The sequence below is a fragment of the Pongo abelii genome, chromosome 8 (genome assembly GCF_028885655.2).
Source record: "Pongo abelii isolate AG06213 chromosome 8, NHGRI_mPonAbe1-v2.0_pri, whole genome shotgun sequence".
NCBI classification, from domain to species: domain Eukaryota; kingdom Metazoa; phylum Chordata; class Mammalia; order Primates; family Hominidae; genus Pongo; species Pongo abelii.
In genome coordinates this window covers 103,163,504-103,185,446 of record NC_071993.2, presented here as the reverse complement: position 1 = coordinate 103,185,446, position 21,943 = coordinate 103,163,504, and the positions used below count along the sequence as shown (strand labels likewise).

At 40.8% G+C, this 21,943-nt stretch overlaps 1 protein-coding gene and 1 long non-coding RNA gene across 2 annotated transcripts in view; one reads left to right on the top strand and one right to left on the bottom strand.

The window, feature by feature from the left end:
• BLNK (B cell linker) overlaps positions 1 to 21,943 on the top strand; it is a 79,264-nt gene that overhangs the window by 55,764 nt on the left and 1,557 nt on the right. Inside the window, exons 8-16 of the mRNA XM_002821026.6 lie at positions 302 to 370; positions 5,735 to 5,804; positions 7,779 to 7,806; positions 8,620 to 8,662; positions 11,072 to 11,156; positions 11,600 to 11,631; positions 14,624 to 14,700; positions 15,518 to 15,601; positions 18,611 to 18,766. Coding sequence (XP_002821072.1) covers positions 302 to 370; positions 5,735 to 5,804; positions 7,779 to 7,806; positions 8,620 to 8,662; positions 11,072 to 11,156; positions 11,600 to 11,631; positions 14,624 to 14,700; positions 15,518 to 15,601; positions 18,611 to 18,766 — 644 coding nt within the window. The remainder of the gene's footprint in view (positions 1 to 301; positions 371 to 5,734; positions 5,805 to 7,778; positions 7,807 to 8,619; positions 8,663 to 11,071; positions 11,157 to 11,599; positions 11,632 to 14,623; positions 14,701 to 15,517; positions 15,602 to 18,610; positions 18,767 to 21,943) is intronic.
• LOC134762071 (uncharacterized) lies at positions 9,098 to 14,260 on the bottom strand. The gene is made up of 2 exons (XR_010141603.1): positions 12,066 to 14,260; positions 9,098 to 11,767 (listed from the first exon to the last, which is right to left on the bottom strand). It is a non-coding gene; the product is annotated as an uncharacterized LOC134762071 (long non-coding RNA).

The window sequence follows — 21,943 nt, the reverse complement described above, 5'->3', positions numbered from 1 at the left end:
TCCCATTTGGCAAATGAAATTCGAAGCCATTATTCACTTTAACAAGATCTCTATCATCAAATAATCAAATAATAATATATCAAATTATGAATCTGTCACTGATATTTCCATTCTAAAGATGTTTCTTCTGAGAAGACTTCTTTTATTGGTTTGTGTGTCTAATAAGTGCGTCTCTCATTCTTTGCAAATTCTCTGGTCTGGTCATCATTTTTCCCTGAGTGTGAATTTTCCTCAATGGCATGTATCTGTAATGGTTTTATGTGTATATATATATATACATACATACATTTCTGTGTTTAAGCTCCCATGGTGAATAGATCAACCAAGCCAAATTCCTCAACGCCCGCCTCTCCTCCAGGAACAGCTTCAGGTAAAGTGTATGTGTGCTTTGGTTTAGTTTTATGTCTATTTCAAATAAGAAAAACAGATCAACTATGAAGAGTAATCACTTGTATTTCCAAATGTCTTAATAATGGGAACAGACGGCCAGTCCTCATCCTCATGCACTGTCTGGTGGCATGTGTGTGGAACCGGCCATTTCCCCAGGCCTTTTGGCATCTGCTAGACAAGTTCTGGTTTTCACCCTACCTTCCTGGGCACCTTGCTGGCTTCTCCGTGTCCCCTCCCTTGACTGAGGGGGTCCCAGAGTTTAGCCCTCAACCCTCAACCCACAGTTCTTTCAGAACATCATGATGGTTACAAGCTTGGTTTTGAGCCAGACAGACCTTGGTTGGAACCCCAGTGTGCCCTGTTACCAGCTATGCCACCTTGGGCTTGTACTTCACCTCTCCAAGCATCAGATTTTCTTGTCTATAAATGGTGCTCATAGCCCCTACTCTGTGACAGGAGAATTCTGCAAATGTGAATGCAAAACTCTTAATGAGTGCCTGGTACACACTAAGTGCTGAGGAGAGAGAATGATTTTTCACTTCTGTAGGGTTCATCGATTAATCTGGCTTCATGTCTCAAGTCTACACTGGTAACTCCCTGGCTTCCAACCCCGACCTGACTTCCTTTCTGAACACCTTGATGCTCCCACGCAGGACTCTAAACTCACTCCTCCCTCCCCTGCGGGCACCCCTGTTTCTCAATGCGTAAAGCCTCCAGGCCACATGCTCCAAATCCTGCTTTTTGTTCTCCTGAATTTGCTGTTCCATTTTAGCTGTGACCACCCTAGTCTGGGCTTTCTTCACTCAGCCACCTTGCACCTTCTTGTCCAGCAGCCACACCCCTGCCTCTCGGCTCTCTCCTCAGTGACAACGACTGAGCCGCTGAACTCCTCCAGATGTTACCAGTTTCATCTCACCACAAAGCTAGTTTTTGCCATGTCACCCCTACCCCCAAACCATGAATGTTCCTGGTTGCTCCCATAGGTTTTGGCAACCCGCAAGGCTGAGCGCAAGATACTGAGGGGTGCCCATGACCCCCATTAACAGCACAGAGAATGCTCTCCAGCATTCTCACGGGCATTTCCTCTCCCTCTCTCCCCTTGTCCCTCTCCCCTAGGCACACTTATGCACGCACACACACACACGCACACACATTCATACACACACACTCTCTTCTCTCACAGAGCTGAACACAAGTCATTGAGAGGCTGAGCGCTGCTTCCAGAGACAGGCTCCTTCATAGAAAATGAAAGAAGAGTATTTTAAAAATCTTTTCCTGGACTCATTTCTTGTGAAATTATTCACTTTCTTCACAAGTTCTGGTTTTCTTATCCTCTCCTCAGAACCCACAAGTGCTTTGTAAGTGGGGAGTGGAGCTCAGAGCCATCTTAGCCAGCTCATCTTACCCTCTGGAGAGACAAAGGTCAAACATGCCAATCTAAAACATCGTGACCAGGTTGCTTAGGCCCTAGCCGAAATGGAGACTCCTAACTCCCGATAACTCAGGATGAGGGCTGTTGTTACTGGAATAGAAAACCTTTAACAAATAAATAAATGAAGACCTCAACCCTCCTTTAGAGAAATAGATTACTAATATCTGGTGTTTGCCTCTTACAAAGCTCTACTTGCCTTACAAGGACCTCCTCTTCCTAAAATACACTGTCTTACAGGGACCTCCTCTTCCTAAAACACACCCAGTACTCCAATCAGCCTGTATTTCACGGGTTTTGCTTCTTAGTCTTTGTGTTCTCACTTTTAGGACACCTAATCCTACTCATCCTTCAAGGCCCAGCTTGAGGCCTCCACCTCCAGGAAGCCTCCTCTGGTTTCTGTAGCCCTCAGAGAGCTCTCCTTTGCAGGAAGTCTCTTCCCCCTTACACTTAGCCTGTACTTATTCCCTAATTACTTTGTGTCTCAGTCTAATCGCTTCCTAAGTACATTGCAAGCTCCTTGGAGACCTTGCCTTCAATGTCATTGTTCAGGAGGCTTTACCTGGCCCCACGCTGGGACAGATCCCTCTAGTGCCCTGCACATGCCCTGAGATTTCTTTCTTTGCTCACAGCTGTTTCCAGGGCCTACCCCAGGATCTGGCTCAGGGGAGGTGCCGAGACTGTGGAGGGGTCAGTTGGTTGAGAGGGTGAATGAGTCCTCAAACACTGGTTGTATTAAATATTTAAAGAATCACCAAGGGGGCATTAGCCAGCTGGATTTATTACTCATAAGTTTGCTATTAACCTGGTATAGCTATATTTTAATACTAGAGACATCAGATGAAGAAAGAAAATCTAAACAAGAAAATAATGTCCTAGTTATGTGATTGTCACATACAGGTGGGAGCACCTACAAGAGGGGGGAAGAAGTGAAATAGTTTTGAAGGGACAAGCCTAAATGGTCCGAGTGAGTTTCCGAGTGTGCAAACAGTGGAACCTTCAGAGATTATTTTTACAAAAGAAATGATCAGACTACTAGCCTGTGTCTTTGAATAACCATCCATTCCCATTTAAAGGCTTCAGATAGTCCCCCAGTGGGCATCACAAAAGTGTCCATCAGGTGCCTAGTTGGTGTTTCTGTCAAAGCACCACACCACATCAATTTCCTCTGGTCAATATTGCTCTTGGTCCTTTGATAGCCAGTAAGGTGCCTGCCGAGGATGATATAGTAAATCTGGTGTAGTGACAGCCCCTGCCCTCCCCGTTGTGCTTGAGAAGCCAGTAGAATGGATTTAGCCAACTCCAAAGCCAGAGGTTTAGGTCCTGGCTCTGACATTTGCTAGGTGCTGGACTTTGAACAAGTGAAGTCATCTCTATTTCTTAGTTTCTTCCTCTGAAAAAATGGCACCTATGCCTAGGGGTATCATGAGTAGATATCATGAGAATTAAGTGACTCAATATAGATGACTTGCACTCATAAAATGCTAGTGCTTTGTTATTATTATTGTTATTATTCAGAATCCCTTGTTCAACCTGCCTTGATCCATGACCATTCTGGCAGATATTATCAGGGAACAATATTGTTTCATGGGTCACTGGCCCATGAAATAGAAGAGTCATGCTCCATCCTTCCCTAGAACTCTGTCTTCCTGAGGCAAGACCATAGGCTTTCCACCAGTGCTCATGCTATCCTCTGATTGCCAGAAGTTATGTATAGGGAGGGAAAGGAAAAGGAAGGTTTTGGCAGACTATTCTGAGATATGCAAGAAAAGGAAGCATAGTAGAAAAGTCAGGAGGAAGGTCTGACAAAGATAATATAGTGGCCAAAGGAGCCCTTAACATTTCAGAAGAGGGAAAACCCCTGGGATGAAATTCAGACTTAGACCTTCTTTCTACTTCCTTATTTTTCAGACAAGATTTTGTTCCACTCCCCCGAGATCTTCCATCAAATTCTATGAGTAGTCAAGGGTACTTTAATGGTGTCAGTCTTAAGTATTCAATTTGATACACCAGCTACTTAAACACAGTGAGACTCCTATTACACATTCAGGTGACATTTCAGTTTATTGTTTTCGTGTTGTCACATGAAATGTAAACATTCCAAATGCAATCTCTTTTCCAAAATGTTTCAAAAAATCAGAGCCAGTTCAGGTACTGTGGAAGACAGCTGTCATGGAGGGGGCATGGCTTCCCAGGGTGCTAGGGAAGGCTGCCGGGTACAATCCACACCACCCACTCTTTGCTGTTGCTCCCACCCTTGAGGGTTTAGGAAAAGAGTCAGTGGGCTCTGAGTGGAAGCCTGGGGGCCTCTCTCCAGTGACATACGTGGGAAGGAACTTCTTGATCTCTATTTCAATACTTTTTGAGGCCTTTTCTTTTTCTTGTTTGTGTTTGGATGAGATGATATGGGGGTGCATGTATCTTCCCTGTTATAAATTCTGAGAGGGCAGAGGCCTATGTATGCTTCTTCACCTCTTCCTCGTCCCCTAACATGGTGCCTTAATGTGCTTTACATGTACCAAGTCCTCGATAATCCTTGGTAATGGATCATTACTTCAATATGTGCTTATCTGTGCTCTATCTCATAAACTAAAAAAGTACAGAATGAGGGCAGCAGGTCCAGGCTGTACTTACAGAATGCCCTATAAATCCATTAGGAATTGTAGGCCAGGCACCGTGGCTTATGCCTGTAATCCCAGCACTTTGGGAGACCAAGGCAGGTGGATGGATTGAGTCCAGGGGTTCAAGGCCAGCCTGGGCAACATGGCAAAATCTCATCTTGACAAAAAATTAGCCAGGTGTGGTGGTGCACGCCTGTAGTCCCAGCTACTCAGGAGCTACTTAGCAGGGAGGATCACTTGAGTCCAGGAGATTGAAGCCTCCAGTAAGCTGTGATCACCCCACTGCACTCCAGCCTGGGTGACAGAACAAGACCCTGTCTCAAAAAAAAAAAAAAAAAGGGAATTGTGGACTTGTATGTGTAGTAAGTTCTTAACAAAATATTTATTCAGTTCAGTTAAATTAATGAAGAGCCTCATGAAAAGCCCCCTTGGTCTCACTGAGCAACGGTGTCCAAGCAGGTGAGTATCATGTCAGAGGCAGCCAGGGGATGCTGAGGGGGCTGGCTCAGCTCTGGCCTCTCCCCTCCCAGCCTGCCCTCTGTCCCACAGTGAAGATCCATCTTCCTTCTCTCTCACTTCCTCCTTCATAATGATTGTCTGGCATCCATCTTCAGGTACAGGAAGGGAGGTTGGGTGCAGGGGACAAGACCCTTTGGGTCCCTTCTATGACTTGAGAAGATGAGATTCGGGCAGCAGCCTACACTTGTCTCAATTTGTCCATTAAGGAAAACCTGTCAGCAAAAGCCCTTGAGAACTCAGAGATGAATGAGTAAATATCCTCTGAATGTGAAGTTAGAGGCATTTACTGTATTTAAGTGTGCTTATAAAGGAGCAGTGTCTGAGGTCTGTGTCAGGAGTGGTGGGTCGGAGCCTCTGTCTCTGGGCACCTCTGCCATGCACATTTGTGCAGTGTGCACAGATGCAGGTGTGAGCTGTTGGCTTCCTTCCTGAAGGACCTCTGTGGGGGTCCTCACTGAGTCCTCAGAATCAGTGGGCTCAGGACTTGCCCCATGGGGCAGGGGGCGGGTAAGGAGAAGGTCCTTTAGAAATGTTAAGGTGGAGTCCTTAACCCCCATCCCAGCTCTGAGCTTATACACTGACACTTTTAAAATGTGTCATCAACTTTGCCCACAGGTTTTCCTTAATAGCTTCAATATAACTACCTATATGTGCTTAACTGAAAGCAACACAATATGTGCAAATATTTCTGAGTCTGCCAGAAAGGCCAGCCTCACTGTGACCATCAGCCCCCGGTTCAGGACTTGGGGACTGAGTAGTGTATATGTTTGCGCAGGTCGAAACAGTGGGGCCTGGGAAACCAAGTCACCTTCACCAGCTGCACCATCCCCGTTGCCACGGGCTGGGTAAGTACCTGTTGCAGGAAGCAGCTTTTGAGATCTGGGGAGTGAGGATGGTGATACCCCACTGCCCTGTTGACTTCATTAGAAGTTCTTCCCATGGCAGGCTGCAACTTGGACCAAGAGTAAGGAGCCCTGCTAACATCAAATGAGCCAGGCATGGTGGCTCAGGCCTGTCATCCGAGCACTTTGGGAGGCCAAGGCGGGCAGCTCACTTGAAGCCAGGAGTTCAAGACCAGCCTGGCCAACATGGCGAAACCCTGTCTCTACTAAAAATACAAAAATTAGCCAGGCATGGTGGCACACACCTGTAATCCCAGCTACTTGGGAGGCTGAGGCAGGAGGATCACTTGAAACTCTGCAGGTTGCAGTGAGCTGAGATCACAGCACTGCACTCCAGCCTGGGCAACAGAGCAAGACTCCATCTCAAATAACTAAATGAATGAATGAATAAATAAATAAATAAATAAATAAATAAATAAATAAATAAATCTAGGAGTATTTCCTCCTGTGAAGTTTAATTAAGTTTTGAGTTCACTAACTCAAAACTGTCAGTGTTCCACAAGACACCCTGACTTCCAGAAGCTCCAGCACCTGAATCATTTTCAGAGCCTCTAGCAGGTTTTGTCTTTACTTATTACTGCTCAGTTTTATGGTCTGTAAATAAGTGTGTAGCTATATACCATGTGCTGGCCATACCAGGGCACTCCCTCAAAGCCATACGACTGAAGTTCCTCTCGAAAGTGACAGTCATTCTTTCTTATTGAATTTAGAAGGGCTTTGTAAACAGTCAGGTGAGGGTTGTAATGTGTTAATATTACAAACGTCACCCCGTAAAATTATATTGGCTCAACAGGTTATTTGGAAAGCAAATTTAAATATGTCTAAAGCTGGCCTGAATGGCTCTAAGCTTATTTCTGTCTCTGTGTAAACCAAAGAAAGCCTCCATGTTGAAGGCTTATTAACCAAAACTCTGCACACGTCACTCTTAGTTCAGTTGTATCACTTTGGGCAAACTACTTCGTCTCTCTGAGCCTCAGTTTCCTCACCTTAAAATGTCACTGTAAGGTTTAAATAACATCTGAGGAGCCTAACCCAGTGCCAGGCATCTTACAGGTGCTCAGGAATTCTTAGTGTTCTTCCCCCACACTTCAGCTCTCAGCCAAAAACAAAGCGAGAGAGAGATATGGTGAGGGTTTTTAAATTAAGAAATTTAACACACAGAAAAGGCGCATACAACCTTACCAATATTAGACTCCAGTCTCTATTGGAATCTTGAGTTCATTGACTTACAGTGTTCCACAAGACACCCCGACTTTCAGAAGCTCCAGCACCTGAATCATTTTGCAAACTAGAATATTAGTGCAGGGAAGTACCTTCAGGACCACACATTAGTGGTTTTCAAACTTGTTTTGGTTTCGCATCTCTCTGAAAGAAAGCCTGCACAGAAGACAGTGGAGAATAGTCCCTAGAGACAGGGAGGAAGCTGGAGTGGGCAAGCGCAGCTGCAACCTCACCTGCTGGACCACCCTCTTACCTCTACCCTCTGTCCTGGACAGTAACCCCCACAGGGAGCTGTTGGGGAAGAGGGGGCTCCACAGAAACACTGAAAATACTGATCCTTGTCCTCAATTGACAGGTGAGGAATCTAACCTCACACCCAAGACAAACAGGCCCAAGGTCACCCGTGGAGTAATTAGTGCAACTGGTGCAAGAGTCCAGTTCTGCCGGTTCCCTGGCAACTGGTGCCCTACTTTATCCCCAGTTGACCCCTTCCCCATCTGTCAGCAGACTCCATCTGAGCCTAGGAGGATCATAACTAAATCCCACTTCCATCCCTCTCCACCCTGCAAGGATAGTCTTCTACACACTCGTATCGCTTTCATAATTCTAGCTTAAATTTGAGACTAAAATAATGGTAAATAGCTCCATTTTGTCTTCGTTATGTTTTAACAAAGCTCATCTCTTTTTATTCCCCAGGAAAAAACCAATGACACCACTGAAAACAGTAAGTTAATTTTGCATTTAAAAGTGCTTCGTATTTCCTGCAGTGTTTATTCTTATCCATTTATTTAAAGTTGAAAATGCTTCCAGCTATGGTGAACACAGAAATCTTAGCAACTGAAGTTGCTGCCCAAGCAATCCAAGAGAAGCTTCAAATCCTCAGGTAGCCAGGCAGGATGCTCCTCCCTGGAGCATAGAAGGAGCTCATCCTCTCTTGATCCCGGCAGCTTCACTGAGTGTGTGCAGCAGATCAGAGGGGAAGCCAGGTTCCCTGCCCTCCCCACAGGAAGCCCCTGTGTCCACTCCCCACCACAGCTAATGGTAGACCATTGTGTACCAGGCACACATAGGCCTCACTAAACTCAGATTCTGGCCAGAACATGGTGAACCTGGGCCACAACACTACGTAAGGGAGCCCACCTGGACCTAGTCCCTACTGTGAAGCCTGACATTTACAATCATTTAGCAAACACACAGAAGGGGGGGTCATGAGACCAAAGCAGATGCCAGATGCCTGCTGTACATGGGCTACTATGTGGCAGCTGCTGGGGGGTCATGATTTCCATCAACCCTGTTGACAAGGCAGGGAGGTTTCTGCACCACAGTGACATTGCTCCTTCATAGGACACTTCTGGCTGTTTGTTGCTTAATGCAAAGGTTGGGCTAGGGACTGTGGGTTTGTAATTGTCATGATTGAAAGAATAGCAATGCATCAAAGAAAAGTGCTGCCAAAATATTTATTTTAATAATATTGCTCTGACATTTATTTCCACATTCTGCTATATTGAATATCCTTGCCTCTTTTTCTTTTACATAGACTCCAGTTGCCTCTCAACAGAATGCTTCAAGTGTTTGTGAAGGTAAAATCTATTATTTTGAAGGATAAGCATGTCCTCTAAAAGTTATTTTAATTAAGGGTTTGTATATACACATTTATTACATTATTTTTGGGGCAATTGTAAACATGAAACTCAATTTTCTAAACAAAATAGTTTTTGCAATGAGCAATGAACAGCAAAACTAGCTCAGAACCTCAGCATCTTTAGAGTAGGCTACAGAATGCATGCAAAAACCTGCCTGTTGGCAGACAGATATGACTTGCCAGGCAATAGTGCTAGGACCTTACATAGATGTGAAAACTAATGTAGAGCCAGTCACATGTTTTAGAACTAATAGCTTACTTAAAGTAATGAAAATTTTAAAAATCTGTTTATTTGAACAAGTTCTTTTGCTAAGTTTTCAAGATAACGTTTTCAAAGTTCAAATGTCTGTCTTCTTAGTACATCTTCAATTGCTTTTCTTCCTTTTTTTTTTTTTTTTTTTTTTTTTTTTTTTGTGAGTTAGGGTCTCACTTTGTAGCCCAGACTGGAGTGCAGTGGTGCATAGTTATAGCTCACTGCAGCCTCAAATTCCTGGGCTCAAGTTGTCTTTCTGCCTCAGCCTCCTGGGTAATTTAGAATTTCTTCCTTTATCATCACTCAAAAATCTTATATATATTTTTAGAAACTGCTCATGTTAAAAAAAATTGTGTTTGGAAATTACCGGAAAAAAATAGAAGAATCATCTATAATATCAGCACTTAAAACATTATATAGAATTTCATGCCCTGTACCCATTTAATTCCATACTTGAAGATACCCAGGGTTAAAAATATAGTGAGTATTCTCCCTCTTCCCTGAGTTGATGTGCGTATATCTACATAAAGCACTCTCCTTTCTCTGATGATGGACAGTGGATCTTTTCTCAGCATGCACTACAACTCACCTCTCTGCTTTAATGATGCCATTAGGTTTTTTCATCCTGTCTCCCATATCTTGCTTCCCTAGGCTATTTCTGAGGCATCACCCCTTTTCTGCTGTATTGCTTTCTTCTGCCTTCCCTTTGAGGCTTTTGTCTTTTCTGTCCTTCCATTCCTTGCAGCCTCTCAGACCTGCTGAGTCCGGGTTGTGGAGTGATAGTGACTTCAGGGGCTCTGAGCATCTGTAGGAAGTAAGTACAACCCTGTGCGGACTTCATGGCTACAAGAGCCTCCAAAACCCAGGAGAGAAGCAGGGCCCAAGGCATGTCCCCTGCTGCTTAGGTGTCCTCATTCTCAAAGGGCTCCCAGTACAGGAGCCTGCCAGGCATGCCCCCAACTTTGTTATTTATTTCAAGAGCATAGGCAATTACTATCCAAACGCAAAGTGAATGAGTGGCCTCTACTAGCCTAGGAAGGAATCGGGATGGCGGAGGCAGAGCAGGTGTGGTCAAAGCTTATAGGCTGGCAAGACCTAAGGTGTTCATTGTTTCTCCTTCTGAAATTACCAAGTTTTAATGTCATGAGCAAAACATCTAACATAGAGGTTTGAAGTAGCTTGCCACAAATTCAAAATACAATCTTCAGAGGGTCAAGGTTTCCAAGCTTTAGTGCACAACTGAATGGCAAGAAACCCTGACGTCTATCTTACCATTTATTTGAATCTTTGAGTTCTTACTACTTTTATTTCTTTGAGGTTTCTGTAGTTCTCAGCCTTTCTTCCATGCAGACTCACACATGAACATACCAAGATTTTAACACACCCCATCCCCCAAGGACAAATTTGAGGGAGAGTAAATATTAAAATAATTTGTGATCACATGTATTAATGGTTCAGCAGTAGAGTTCACTATGGGCTTCAACATAAATTTCTTACACTTCAGGTTTATGCTCATTTCCCACCCTTTCCTCTTCTGCTCAGGAAAACACTGAAATGCAAGTGAGATTTACATTATTATAGGGATAACCTTGAATTTGATCCAATTAATTTTGCAAAAAGAGATCATTTATGAACTCAGTAGTGTGCCTCTTATCAGTAACACACTGCTTATACCACGTCTTATGACTAATCAAGACCCACCAGGGTGTTGTCTCCACCTGTGTGGAGGCCACATGGAAAGTAGAGGGTGAGTTGTTTAGAGGGTGGCTAAAATGTTCTCATCTTCTGGCTTCCACCTATACTCACACACCTAAAGTTTCAGGGCCTGTGGGTTCAGTCTCTATGTACATTGCCAGTGGATGAATGCAGAGGTGGTAGGATGTACCTGTAACACCGCTGGGAGGGAGTCCTGGTCCTAATAGCACAACCACTTCAACAGACTGGCAAGTGCACAGATCCATGCCATCTCAGTAAAAGACATGTTCCCGGGAAGACTTCTGATCAAATTTGGTTCTTCTCAGCTGATGTTGCTGGGTTTTGGGATGAGGACAGACATTTCACTCTAATCCTAATATGATAATTTTCCTGATCCAGAAAAACCTATACCTGCTGAACGCCACCGAGGGTCAAGTCACAGACAAGAAGCTGTGCAGTCACCAGTGTTTCCTCCTGCCCAGAAGTAAGAATCCTTTCCTTTAAAGATCAGTTTCCTCTTGTTGCTGCAGGAATTAACATGTGCATTGTTTCACTGCACAGTGACACCAACTTGTAGTGCTAGGTAAAAATCCAACATTTCATTGTTTTGCAGTTACATGTTAATAGGTGTTAAGCAACTTTAAAATAACTGTGTAGAGTTGCAGAGACCTACTAATTGGGTTAATTATTGAACTTGACTAAAATACAATACTTTAGTCAAGATTTCCTCCTTTTTCAAAACTAAAAGAAAGACTCTTACTTATCTTTAAGGTTCTGGTGCCTCTTTTATCTTTAGATACATTTTATTGGCCATTTATATTGATTTATTTGTGATGTGCCTGTTCACAGCATCATCAGTGTAAACAAAAAGTCGAACTTACTCATATTATGCTTTGTCCTTTAATTATCTGAAATTCTTCCTTGCAGACAAATCCACCAGAAACCCATACCTCTGCCAAGTAAGTACAACGAAGCCATGCAGTGTATCAGGAGTGGTCAAGGCTGGATCCTAGAGTCTGATAGGCCTGGGTTCTAACACAGCACTGTCACTTCCAGCTGCGTTATCCTGGCATCTTCTCCCACTTGTTTCCTTACCTGTAAAATGGGGCCAAGAATGTTTATTTCACAGAGTTGTTTCGAAAAGTAAATATATTTGAGGCAATTTTTACTTTTTTTAGTAGCGATTTAATATTTTACTGATCATGCATCCTTTTTTAACTTTTTTTTTTTTTTTTTTTTACAAAAACAATACAGCTGTTTTCAAAATAATAAGATCAAGTAAAACAACATATGGGAAGCACCAGCTATAGTGTTTGGTTCTAAACAAATAATCCCGATTTAAATTAAGTCAAAATACATTTTAAAGATCACAAAATATATCTACAAAAGGTACCTTAAAAAGAAGATACAGCAAATATCTGGATAATTTTTCCAAGGCAAACATCACCCTAAAAATATATGAATCGGATAAGTCAGGCTCACAGAACGTAACTGCCCAAACCTTAATTTGCCTGCAACTCAATCTGGGAAAAAAGGAAGAAAAAAACTCTGCTTTACATAGATAATTTGGGGTATATTCCAAAATAATCAAGCTTAAATCCATTTAAATAAACAGTAATTGTCCACATGCAAAATTTATATGCATTTTTTTTACTAAACATAAATTGGCTTTTTAGATTTTTAATAATATTCATCTTAAATAAATGAAACTTTTACTAGTTTTTTAAAAAAAATCTGACAACACAAAGTGAAAATGATTTGGCTACAGAAATTTATTTTTCATTATTTAAAAAGCTTTATTATACCTTTTACCGTTTTTCAAACCAAGTCATTCATTCAGTTGTTAGTGACCATATGCCATGTGCCAGGTATTGTTCTAGGCACAGGAGATACAAGGATGAACAAAACAAATAAAGACCCTGTCCTCATGAAGCTTATATTCTATTGAAGGAGACAGAGAGTAAAAATAAACGCACAAATAATATCATATCAGGTAAATGCTAAAGTGCTATAAAGAAAAATACAGCACAGCAGCAGGGGTGGGTGGCGGAGAGTAACGGAGGCAGGGAGGGCTGCTGCTGTAGACAGGGTGGTCTGAGAAGGCCTATTCTATAAAATGGGAATAATAGGTCATTCCACAAAGAGCTGGTGAAAGGACGAGATGCGCACATGTTGAAAACAGAATAGGCCTAGCACATTCAGGTGTCAGAAAATATTAGCCATGGGTACTCTTCCAACTGCCAGAACTGCAGAAACCACCAACCGCCCTGCACTGTGCACCTAGGGAAAGTCTGTTTGCTCACTCACCTTTGCTGCTCTCACCTGGGAGTACTGTTCCCCTCCTATTAGAATATATCCTTCCTTTTGGCCCATCTTTGTTGGGCCTGCCAAGCCCTCACTGCCCCCTCCTCTTACAATGGTGGCTGCCTTCTCTGAACATCCAGGGCACAATTATCTGAAGCACTTAGTTTATCCAGAATTCTTTCTCCTGCAGATTTCCCCATCTTAATAAAGGACAACTCTGGTTGCTCTTGTCAAAAACCTTAGTCACCCTTGACTTCTCACTTGCTTTCTTCACACGCCTTCCAGCTATTCCTTCAAAATAGATCCAGAATCCAACTACTCTCGCTACTTCCACTGCTGTGATCTGTCCAAGCCACTGTCATCTCCTGCAAGAACACCGAACTGGCCTCCCCCACTCTGCTCTTGCCACCCTCTGTTTCCAGCTCAGCAGCTGGAATGACCCTGTTAAAAGACAGGCAGATCATGTTACCCCCCGTTCAAAGCCCTCCAAAAGCGTCCCTTATCATGTTCATTACGGCTCTTGAGTCATGTTAAGGGTCCACCAAGTCCTATAAATCTGGTCCCTTCATTGCCTCCTGTCTGACTGTCTCTCTTATTCCTCTCCCCTTTTCTTACTGTACTCCAGGCACAGTGGCGCCCTTGCTATTCCTTAGATATGCCAGGCCTTGCCTTCACAGCTCCCTCTACCCGGGACATTCTTTCCTGGGATGTCCAGTGCCTCCTCCCTCTCCACCTGCAGAACTCACCCAAATATTCTTCCTTTCCTGATTTATTTTTCTTCATAGCATTTATGACCCTCTAATATTATATACATATTTTTTACTTATGTCTTTATTGCCCATCTCAATCCATTAAAATTTAAGTTCCAGGAGAGCAGGGCATTTTGCTGTTTTGTTAACTGCTGTATATCCCCAATGCCTTTGACCCACGGCAGAGAAACAAGAATGAATGAATGAATGAATGAATGCTGATAAGTCTTTTCCGTATTTCACATGTTTCCACATTTAGACTGTAAACTCTTTGAGGGAGTTGATGCCTGAAGTCAGCAATTCTCAAACATGTTGGTCTCAGAACCACTTTAACACTCTTAAAATAATTGTAGACCCAAAGAGCTTTGGTTTACATGTTTCTGTTGATACCTAGTATTTTAAGAATTAAAACTGAGACATTTAAAACATTTATTAATCCATTAAAAAATAATATTAAACTCATTACATGTTAACATAAATAATATTTTTATGAAAAATAACTATATTTTCCAAACAAAAACAATTTAGGGAAAAGAGTGGCATTAGTTTACATTTTGTAAATCTCTTTAATGTATGTTACTGCAACATAACAGAGACTGCTGGATTCTCATCTCTGTTTCTACATTTAATCTGTTGCAATGTTTTTCTGGTGGAACTACATGAAGAAGATTGGGTTTCATAGTGATAGGTAATTCGAAAAGAAAACACCTCTTGAACCACTTGAAAGGATTGTCGGGATTTCCAGGGGTCCTTGGACCACACTTTTGGAACCATTGCCTTAAGGATTTTTTTTGGTGCATGTGTCCCCGGCAGCACCTAGTACAGTGTTAGGGTATAGGCAAAGAAAGAGTTCAAGAAATATGAAGATTAATTGAAGGACTTTTCTGATCCCTTTCAGGATTTACAGAAGGGGGAAACCCAACTGTGGATGGGCCCCTACCCAGCTTTTCATCTAATTCCACTATTTCAGAACAGGTATGAAATGAACTCTTGATGTCACTAAATTGTTACCAGGAAACTGCAGGAAAGAGCATGTCTTCTGAGAAGAGGGCACTTGGAGTGAACCTTGAGAACAGAGACTGTATTTTACATCATTATGTGAACTGTCATTTGGTGATAGAGACAGAATACCCAGTTGTTTTTTTTCAATGACTAAGACATTGCTCCAGTTAATGTTTCCTCAAAACTAGCAAGGAAATGTGTTTTCATTATTCTTCCTCTCACATAGATTTTATTTAAACTTTGTAATTTCCTCCAAATACATCTGTAGAGGCTGATAATATTAAATCACATATAAGACAGCACAGTTTATAAAGGGACAGAGAAAGGACTCTGTGTGCCCTTGGGCAAGTCTTTCTAAGTTTCCATAAAAATATATGTAAAAATGTAAAATACGGATAATAGCATGTGTCTTTCTTGCCTTCAGAGAAGGCATATATCCTTTCTTGCAAGAATCAAATAAGATAATATTTGTAAAAATGCTTTGGAAATTGTAAAGCACTCCACAAACTAAGCAATAAGAGCACAATGGAAAGGGGGATTATTACTTATTTAGGAGAAAGAAAGAAATAATTCAGGAACCTAGCTAAGGCCAAATAAAAAAAAATACAAAAAACAAGTTAATGGTATAATCCTTGTGTTTGATCAAAGGAAAAATAAAACTCATCTTAAAATTATTGGTCTAAATGTAGAGGCCTGTCTTGGTAATGCAAATAGGTCTTTGTTTCTAGTACACAGAAATTAGAGTTAAGTAGGGATCATCCCACGCTGACCAGTGCCCTCCATTTCACAGGAAGCTGGCGTTCTCTGCAAGCCATGGTATGCTGGAGCCTGTGATCGAAAGTCTGCTGAAGAGGCATTGCACAGATCAAACAAGGTCTGATCATTTGTATTATTTATTATTTTTATTTTATTTTATTTTATTTATTTGTTTTGAGACACAGTTTCACTGGAGTGCAGTGGCTCGATCTCGGCTCACTGCAACCTCTGCCTCCCGAGTTCAAGCGATTCTCATGCCTCAGCCTCCCAAGTAGCTGGGATTACATGTCTGTGCCCCCACACCTGGCTAATTTTTGTATTTTTAGTAGAGACGGGGTTTTACCATATTGGCCAGGCTGCTCTCGAACTCCTGACCTCAGTTGATCTGCCTGGTGGCCTTGTCCTCCCAAAGTGCTGGGATTACAGGCGTGAGCCACGGCGCCCCGCCAAGGTCTGATCATTTTTAAATCACACGTTTTGCCCTCAGCCTATAATAGACACAGTTGTCGTCCTTATGATATGCTAATTAAATAATTGCAACAAGTGTAGATGCAAGGATCTTTTTCCTTTACTTACTCAAGAGAAACTGCTATCCCCTCCTCTCTTTCAAGTTCCTCCATCTCATTTCTACTTGTCCTTTTATCTCTGCAAGGACCCACAGCCTCCACTGCCCTCCAAACAGTGGGAGAGAAGAAAGCTCCAGGGGAGGTCTATGGAAGGCTTGGTGCTGCATGAGCTCCACTGAGGAGTGAACAGTGACAGGCTATTTTGGATCAATGTGCAGGATTAAAAATTTGAGTCAAGATGGCAAACAAACAAACAAACAAAAAGTACCTGGAAGTAAATGTTTGGAGAGCCCAACTTCAATCATGTAGGAACACCAGGGACAGCTTGGACAATTCAAGATTAAAGTGACACTTTTTCTTTCTCTCTTCTCCTCCCTTTTTTTTTGTTTGTTTGTTTTCTTGAACCCTACTTTGTCAGAATATATAGCATTTACATACTGTTCTTCCTCACCCTTGTTTTAGTCCTAGCTCTACAAGTAAATATATTAGTGTGTTCCATCAGTCCTTTGGTGGACTTCCACCGTTGTCTCCTTCCTTTGATGAAGTGTACCTGTAGTAGATTCTGAGGAAAAACTGTGTTTACATTATTCCCTGAGTTCTTGCACATTCAAAACTATTTTCTCAGCCAGGCGCAGTGGCTCATGCCTGTAACCCTAGCACTTTGGGAGGCCGAGGTGAGTGGATCACTTGAGGTCAGGAGTTCGAGACCAGCCTGGCCAAGATGGCAAAACCTCATCTCTACTGAAAATACAAAAATTAGCCAGGCATTGATGGCAGGCGCCTATAATCCCAGCTCCTCGGGAGGCTGAAGCAGGAGAATCAGTTGAGCCTAGGAGGCGGAGGTTGCAGTGAGCTGAGATCGTGTCACTGCTCTCCAGCCTGGGCAACAAGAGTGAGACTGCTGTGGGGGAATAAAAAGAGAGAGTTAAAAAACTGTTTTCTCATATCCTAGTAGTTGGAAGAAATCTTGGCTGGCTATAAAATCCTTAATTTGAGTTTGAAAAGTGTTGCTCCACTAGATTGTGTTGTTCTGTATGAAGCTCTTGAGAAGTCTGATACCAATGTGAATTTCTTGCCCTTCTATATAATTTGATACTTTAGTCTGGTGGCTCTGCAGACTTTTTGTTTTTAAAGTCTAATCATTTTACCAGAATATATCTGAGTTGATAATTCCAAATCAATTTTCTCAAGTAGACAGAAGCCCTTTCAATATGTAGATTTAAGTTTTCTCTTATATCCAGTAAGTTTTCTTAGATCGTAGTCTTAAAGGGTTGTTCTGTTCCCTTATTTGTTTTTCTTCTGCAAGCACTCAATTTATATGCATTTTGGATCTTTTTTGTCATTTTTTCTCTCATCACTGTCTTTGATTCTATGATATTTATTTTATTAAATCCCATTTTCTCTCCTGGTTGTTTCCACACCTTCCTTCAAGTGTCATTTCTTAAATCTTCATTTGAAGCTCTCGTCCCTTGGACATCTTATAATTTTTTCTTTTTTGAGATAGGCTTGTCTTTTTCTTCAGTTTCTTTCCTGAGTTTGATCAACTCTTGTTGCATTTCATTCTGCTTTTTGTCCATCTTTTGTTCGTAATTTTTTATTTTATGACTCTAAATATTTTTATAAAAAAATTAATAAAATTTGAATTACTGTGTTACAGTTTTGGGATTTTTTCTTTCTTTCTTTCTTTCTTTCTTTTTTTTTTTTTTTTTTTTTTGATGTTGTCTCGCTCTGTCACCCAGGCTGGAGTGCAGTGGCATGATCTTGGCTCACTGCAAACTCCATCTCCCGGGTTCACGCCATTCTTCTGCCTCAGCCTCCCGAGTAGCTGGGACTACAGGTGCCCGCTACCATGCCCGGCTAGGGATTTTTTTCTTATAAAAGTTCTTTGAGGAGAGAATTTTCATAATGAGATCAGTCTGACCCAAGATTTTAGTCCAGGGGAAAATATAAAATGAAAGTTTTGATTCCCAACTTCTGTTTTCTTCTTATAGTACTTATGAATGGAATTTGTTTGCTACATTTTTTTCAAAGACAACTGGTGGCTATGGTTCCCAGTTCAAGAGAGTCCTCTAGATTTGATCTTAATGTGTCCCTTCACATATTTCTAAATTTTATAAACATAAAACCTCATTTAGCACATTAAAAAGCTAGCATTTAGCTGGGCATGGTGGTGCATGCCAGTAGTCCCAGGTACTCAGGAGGCTGAGGTGGGAGGATCGCTTGAACTCAGGAGTTCCAGGCTGTAGTGAACTGTGACTGCACCACTGCACCCCAGCCTGGGCAACAAAGTGAGACTGTTTCTAAAAATAATAAATTAATTATTACCTTTTTTTAAAAAATGGCAAGCATTGATCTCACTCGGGATTTTCTATGAGTATATATTTTCCTGGACTATTTTCTTAGAAAATAAGAGGACAAGCGCTAATCAATAATAAAAATAATGTAGCTAAATAATTTACCTTTGGAATGTAATATAGGTGTTCTTCACAAAATGATTTTTTGAACCTGTAGAAATATAAGTAACACTAACCATAATTATGTTTTTAAAAAAAATTAAACAGGATGGATCATTTCTTATTCGGAAAAGCTCTGGCCATGATTCCAAACAACCATATACACTGGTTGTATTCTTTAATAAGCGAGTATATAATATTCCTGTGCGATTTATTGAAGCAACGAAACAATATGCCTTGGGCAGAAAGAAAAATGGTGAAGAGGTCAGTGATTTCTTTTTAAATTCAATTCTATAACTATGCATTGAGTATAATGACATCAAATACTGTATTAGATGCTAGAGATGAGGAGAAAGGATACAAAAGTACTTGTTCTAATGCTTGCATAAATTTCATAGAGAACAAGATAAAATACTATATTTAGGCAGTATATCCTATAAGAACACAGACAAGGAAAAAGTTATGTGATGTACATCCTAGTCCTTTCATTCAGTTATTTAATGAGGTCAGTCTGACCCAAGATTTTAGTCCAGGGGCAAATATAAATCAAAGTTGAAATGTCAAGTTGAATTAAGGTTGTAAGAATTAAGGTCAAGTTCCAGACCTCCAAAGTCAAGACCTAAAATCTCAACTCAAGTACCAAGGTAGGTTACTAGGGAAGGATCCAGAAGAGATGCAGAAACTTGAGTTAAAACATTAGACTATAGCCCTTGTACCAGAATGAGCTTATGGGCCTGGGGCAAGAAAAAAAAATCACATGGGTCTTAAATATTAACCAAATATTAACTTTAATGCCTCTTTAATCTGGACCAAACTCAAGGCTTACCATATCTCAGTTTAGCCAGCCTGCTTCTATAAATGAACCCTGAAATATGAGCTGGAGTAACCCATGAATGGTCTAGAAATACAGTGATACTTATTCTGGTTTTGAATTATGGGTTGAATTTAAATGGGTAGAATGTAAGTTGGAGGGAAGGAGAAGGAGAAAAATGGGAAGAACAATCTATGCAGAGAAAATAGCATAAACAAATTCAAGGTAAGAAATATTTACTTTCAAGATTCCTTCAGAAAAAGGGACACCATTCCAAACTCAGCACCTGCTAGAAAATATTTGAATTGTTGGAAAGTGTCATGATTGCTGAAGTGTCTGTCTTCCCCACTGCATGAAGCCAAGGACAATGTCTTTTCATCTCTGTATTTCCAGAATCAGAGCACAGTAACTGGCTTCAGTGTACACTTGATAAATAATTATTAAGTGACTGAATGATTTGGTTGAGTGATTACAGGCAGGAGAATAGCATTTGCAAAACAAACTGAAAAAGTCATGTGTATTCTTTATTTTGCCTTTTAGACAATTGTGGTTAAAAAACCACATATAAAATTTACCATCTTAATCATTTTAAGTGTACAGCTCAGTAATGTTAAGTATATTTACATTGTTGTGAAACACATCTCCAGAACTTGTTCATCTTATAGAACTAAAACCCTATACCCACTAAACAACAATTTCCCTTTTCCCCCTCCCTCCAGCCCCTAGCAACGACGTTCTATTTTTATGAATTTGAATACTTTAGATACCTTATACAAGTGGAATCACACAGTATTTGTCCTTTATGACCAGCTTATTTAACTTAGCATGATGTCCTTGAGACTCATCCATGTTGTAGCATGTGTCAGGATTTCCTTCCTTTTTAAGGCTGCATAGTATCTCATTGTATCTATATACCACATTTTGTGTGTCTAACATCCATCAGTGGACATTTGTGTTGCTTCTACCTCTTGGCTATTGTGAATAGTGCTGCTATAAACATGGGTGTGCAAATCTCTCCAGGACACTGCTTTCAATTATTTGGGGGTATGTACCCAGAAGTAGGATTGCTGGATGATATGGGTATTCTATTTTTAATTTTTTGAGAACCTCCCATACTTTTTTCCATAGCAGTTGCACCATTTTACAGTTCCACCAACAGCACACGAGTGTTTAACTTCTTCACATCCTCACTAGCACTCATTATATTCTGAATTGTGTTGTTGTTTTATAGTAGCCATCCAAATGGGTGTGAGGTGATAGCTCATTGTGGTTTTAATTTGCATTTCTCTGATGATTAGTGATGTTGAACATTTTTCATATGCTTTTTTGGCTACTTGTAGGTCATCTTCAGAGAAATGTCTATTCCATTTTATAATCAGGTTATTTGATTTTTGTTGTTGCTGAGTTTTAGGAGTTCTTTATATTTCTGGATATTAACCCTTTATCAGATAAATTATTTGCAAATATTTTTCCCACTCCATAGGTTACCTTTCCACTCTGTTGATTGTGTTATTTGCTGAGCAAAAGCTTTTAAGCTTGATATTGTCTTGTCTATTTTTGCTTTTTTTGCCTATGCTTTTAATGTCATATCCAAAAAATCACTGCCAAATCCAGTGTCATGATGTTTCCCCCCTACATTTTCTTCTAGAATTTTTATATGGGGGAATTTTATTTTGCTTTTAACAAAGTCTCAGATAATTTTAAAATGCAAAACTCTTGAATCTAAGGGCACTAATCAAGACCAATCTTTGGTTTTAAAATGCAGACTGTATTATCATTTAACATCCTAAAGCTTCTCCAGCAGTCTAGCATAAGAGGCTTAAGGGTGGGTGAAGAAGCTGTCCTATTTCGAGGCCCTGAAATTCTCTCACAAATTTTGAACTCCCTGAGGGGCTCTGGATTTCATTGTCCTGCTAGGAAACTCTGGTAAACAGGAATTCCTCTTGGCCTAATGAATCTTCATCTCCACTTTAGAATGAATAGACTAGAGCTTCACCTCACTTCCAACATATTCAGCCTATGGATTCCAAAATAAGTAATATATTACTGTAATAGCATCTGGAGGTACTGACAGTCAATTAAAACTCTTACTTAAAGTATCTATAATAAAAAGATTATGTCCTCTATACACTGAACATCTGAATGGAAAAAAAGTGTTGGTTACATGATGTCAATCATGTGGATGTTTTTTAAAAAGTCTGTGTGTATTTGTGTGTATATGGCTAGAAAAAGTAACCAATTCATTAACTATTTAACTGTTTATGCGGCTATTTTGGCATTGTGTGATACAATATTGAGTAATTTTACAGTTTTGACAACTGTCTGCTTTATCTTATTGGCCAATACGTTGTTTTTCTGTCCACAAATACACTGAATGTATCTGTCTCAAATACACTGAATTAATAAAAACAGAAAAAAAGGAGAGTGAGGGGAAGCTGTAACTATGTTACGCCCAATTCTTTTTTAAATTAAATCACAAATATTCTTCAACTTCATTCCCTACTTCAAATGTTTCAACTCAGCTCAACTCCCTACTGCAAACACTTCAATCCCCAAACACCACAACAAGGCAATACTCACAAATATTCAGGGACTAGAGGGACGGAATGAGATATTTGTTTGTATAAGTA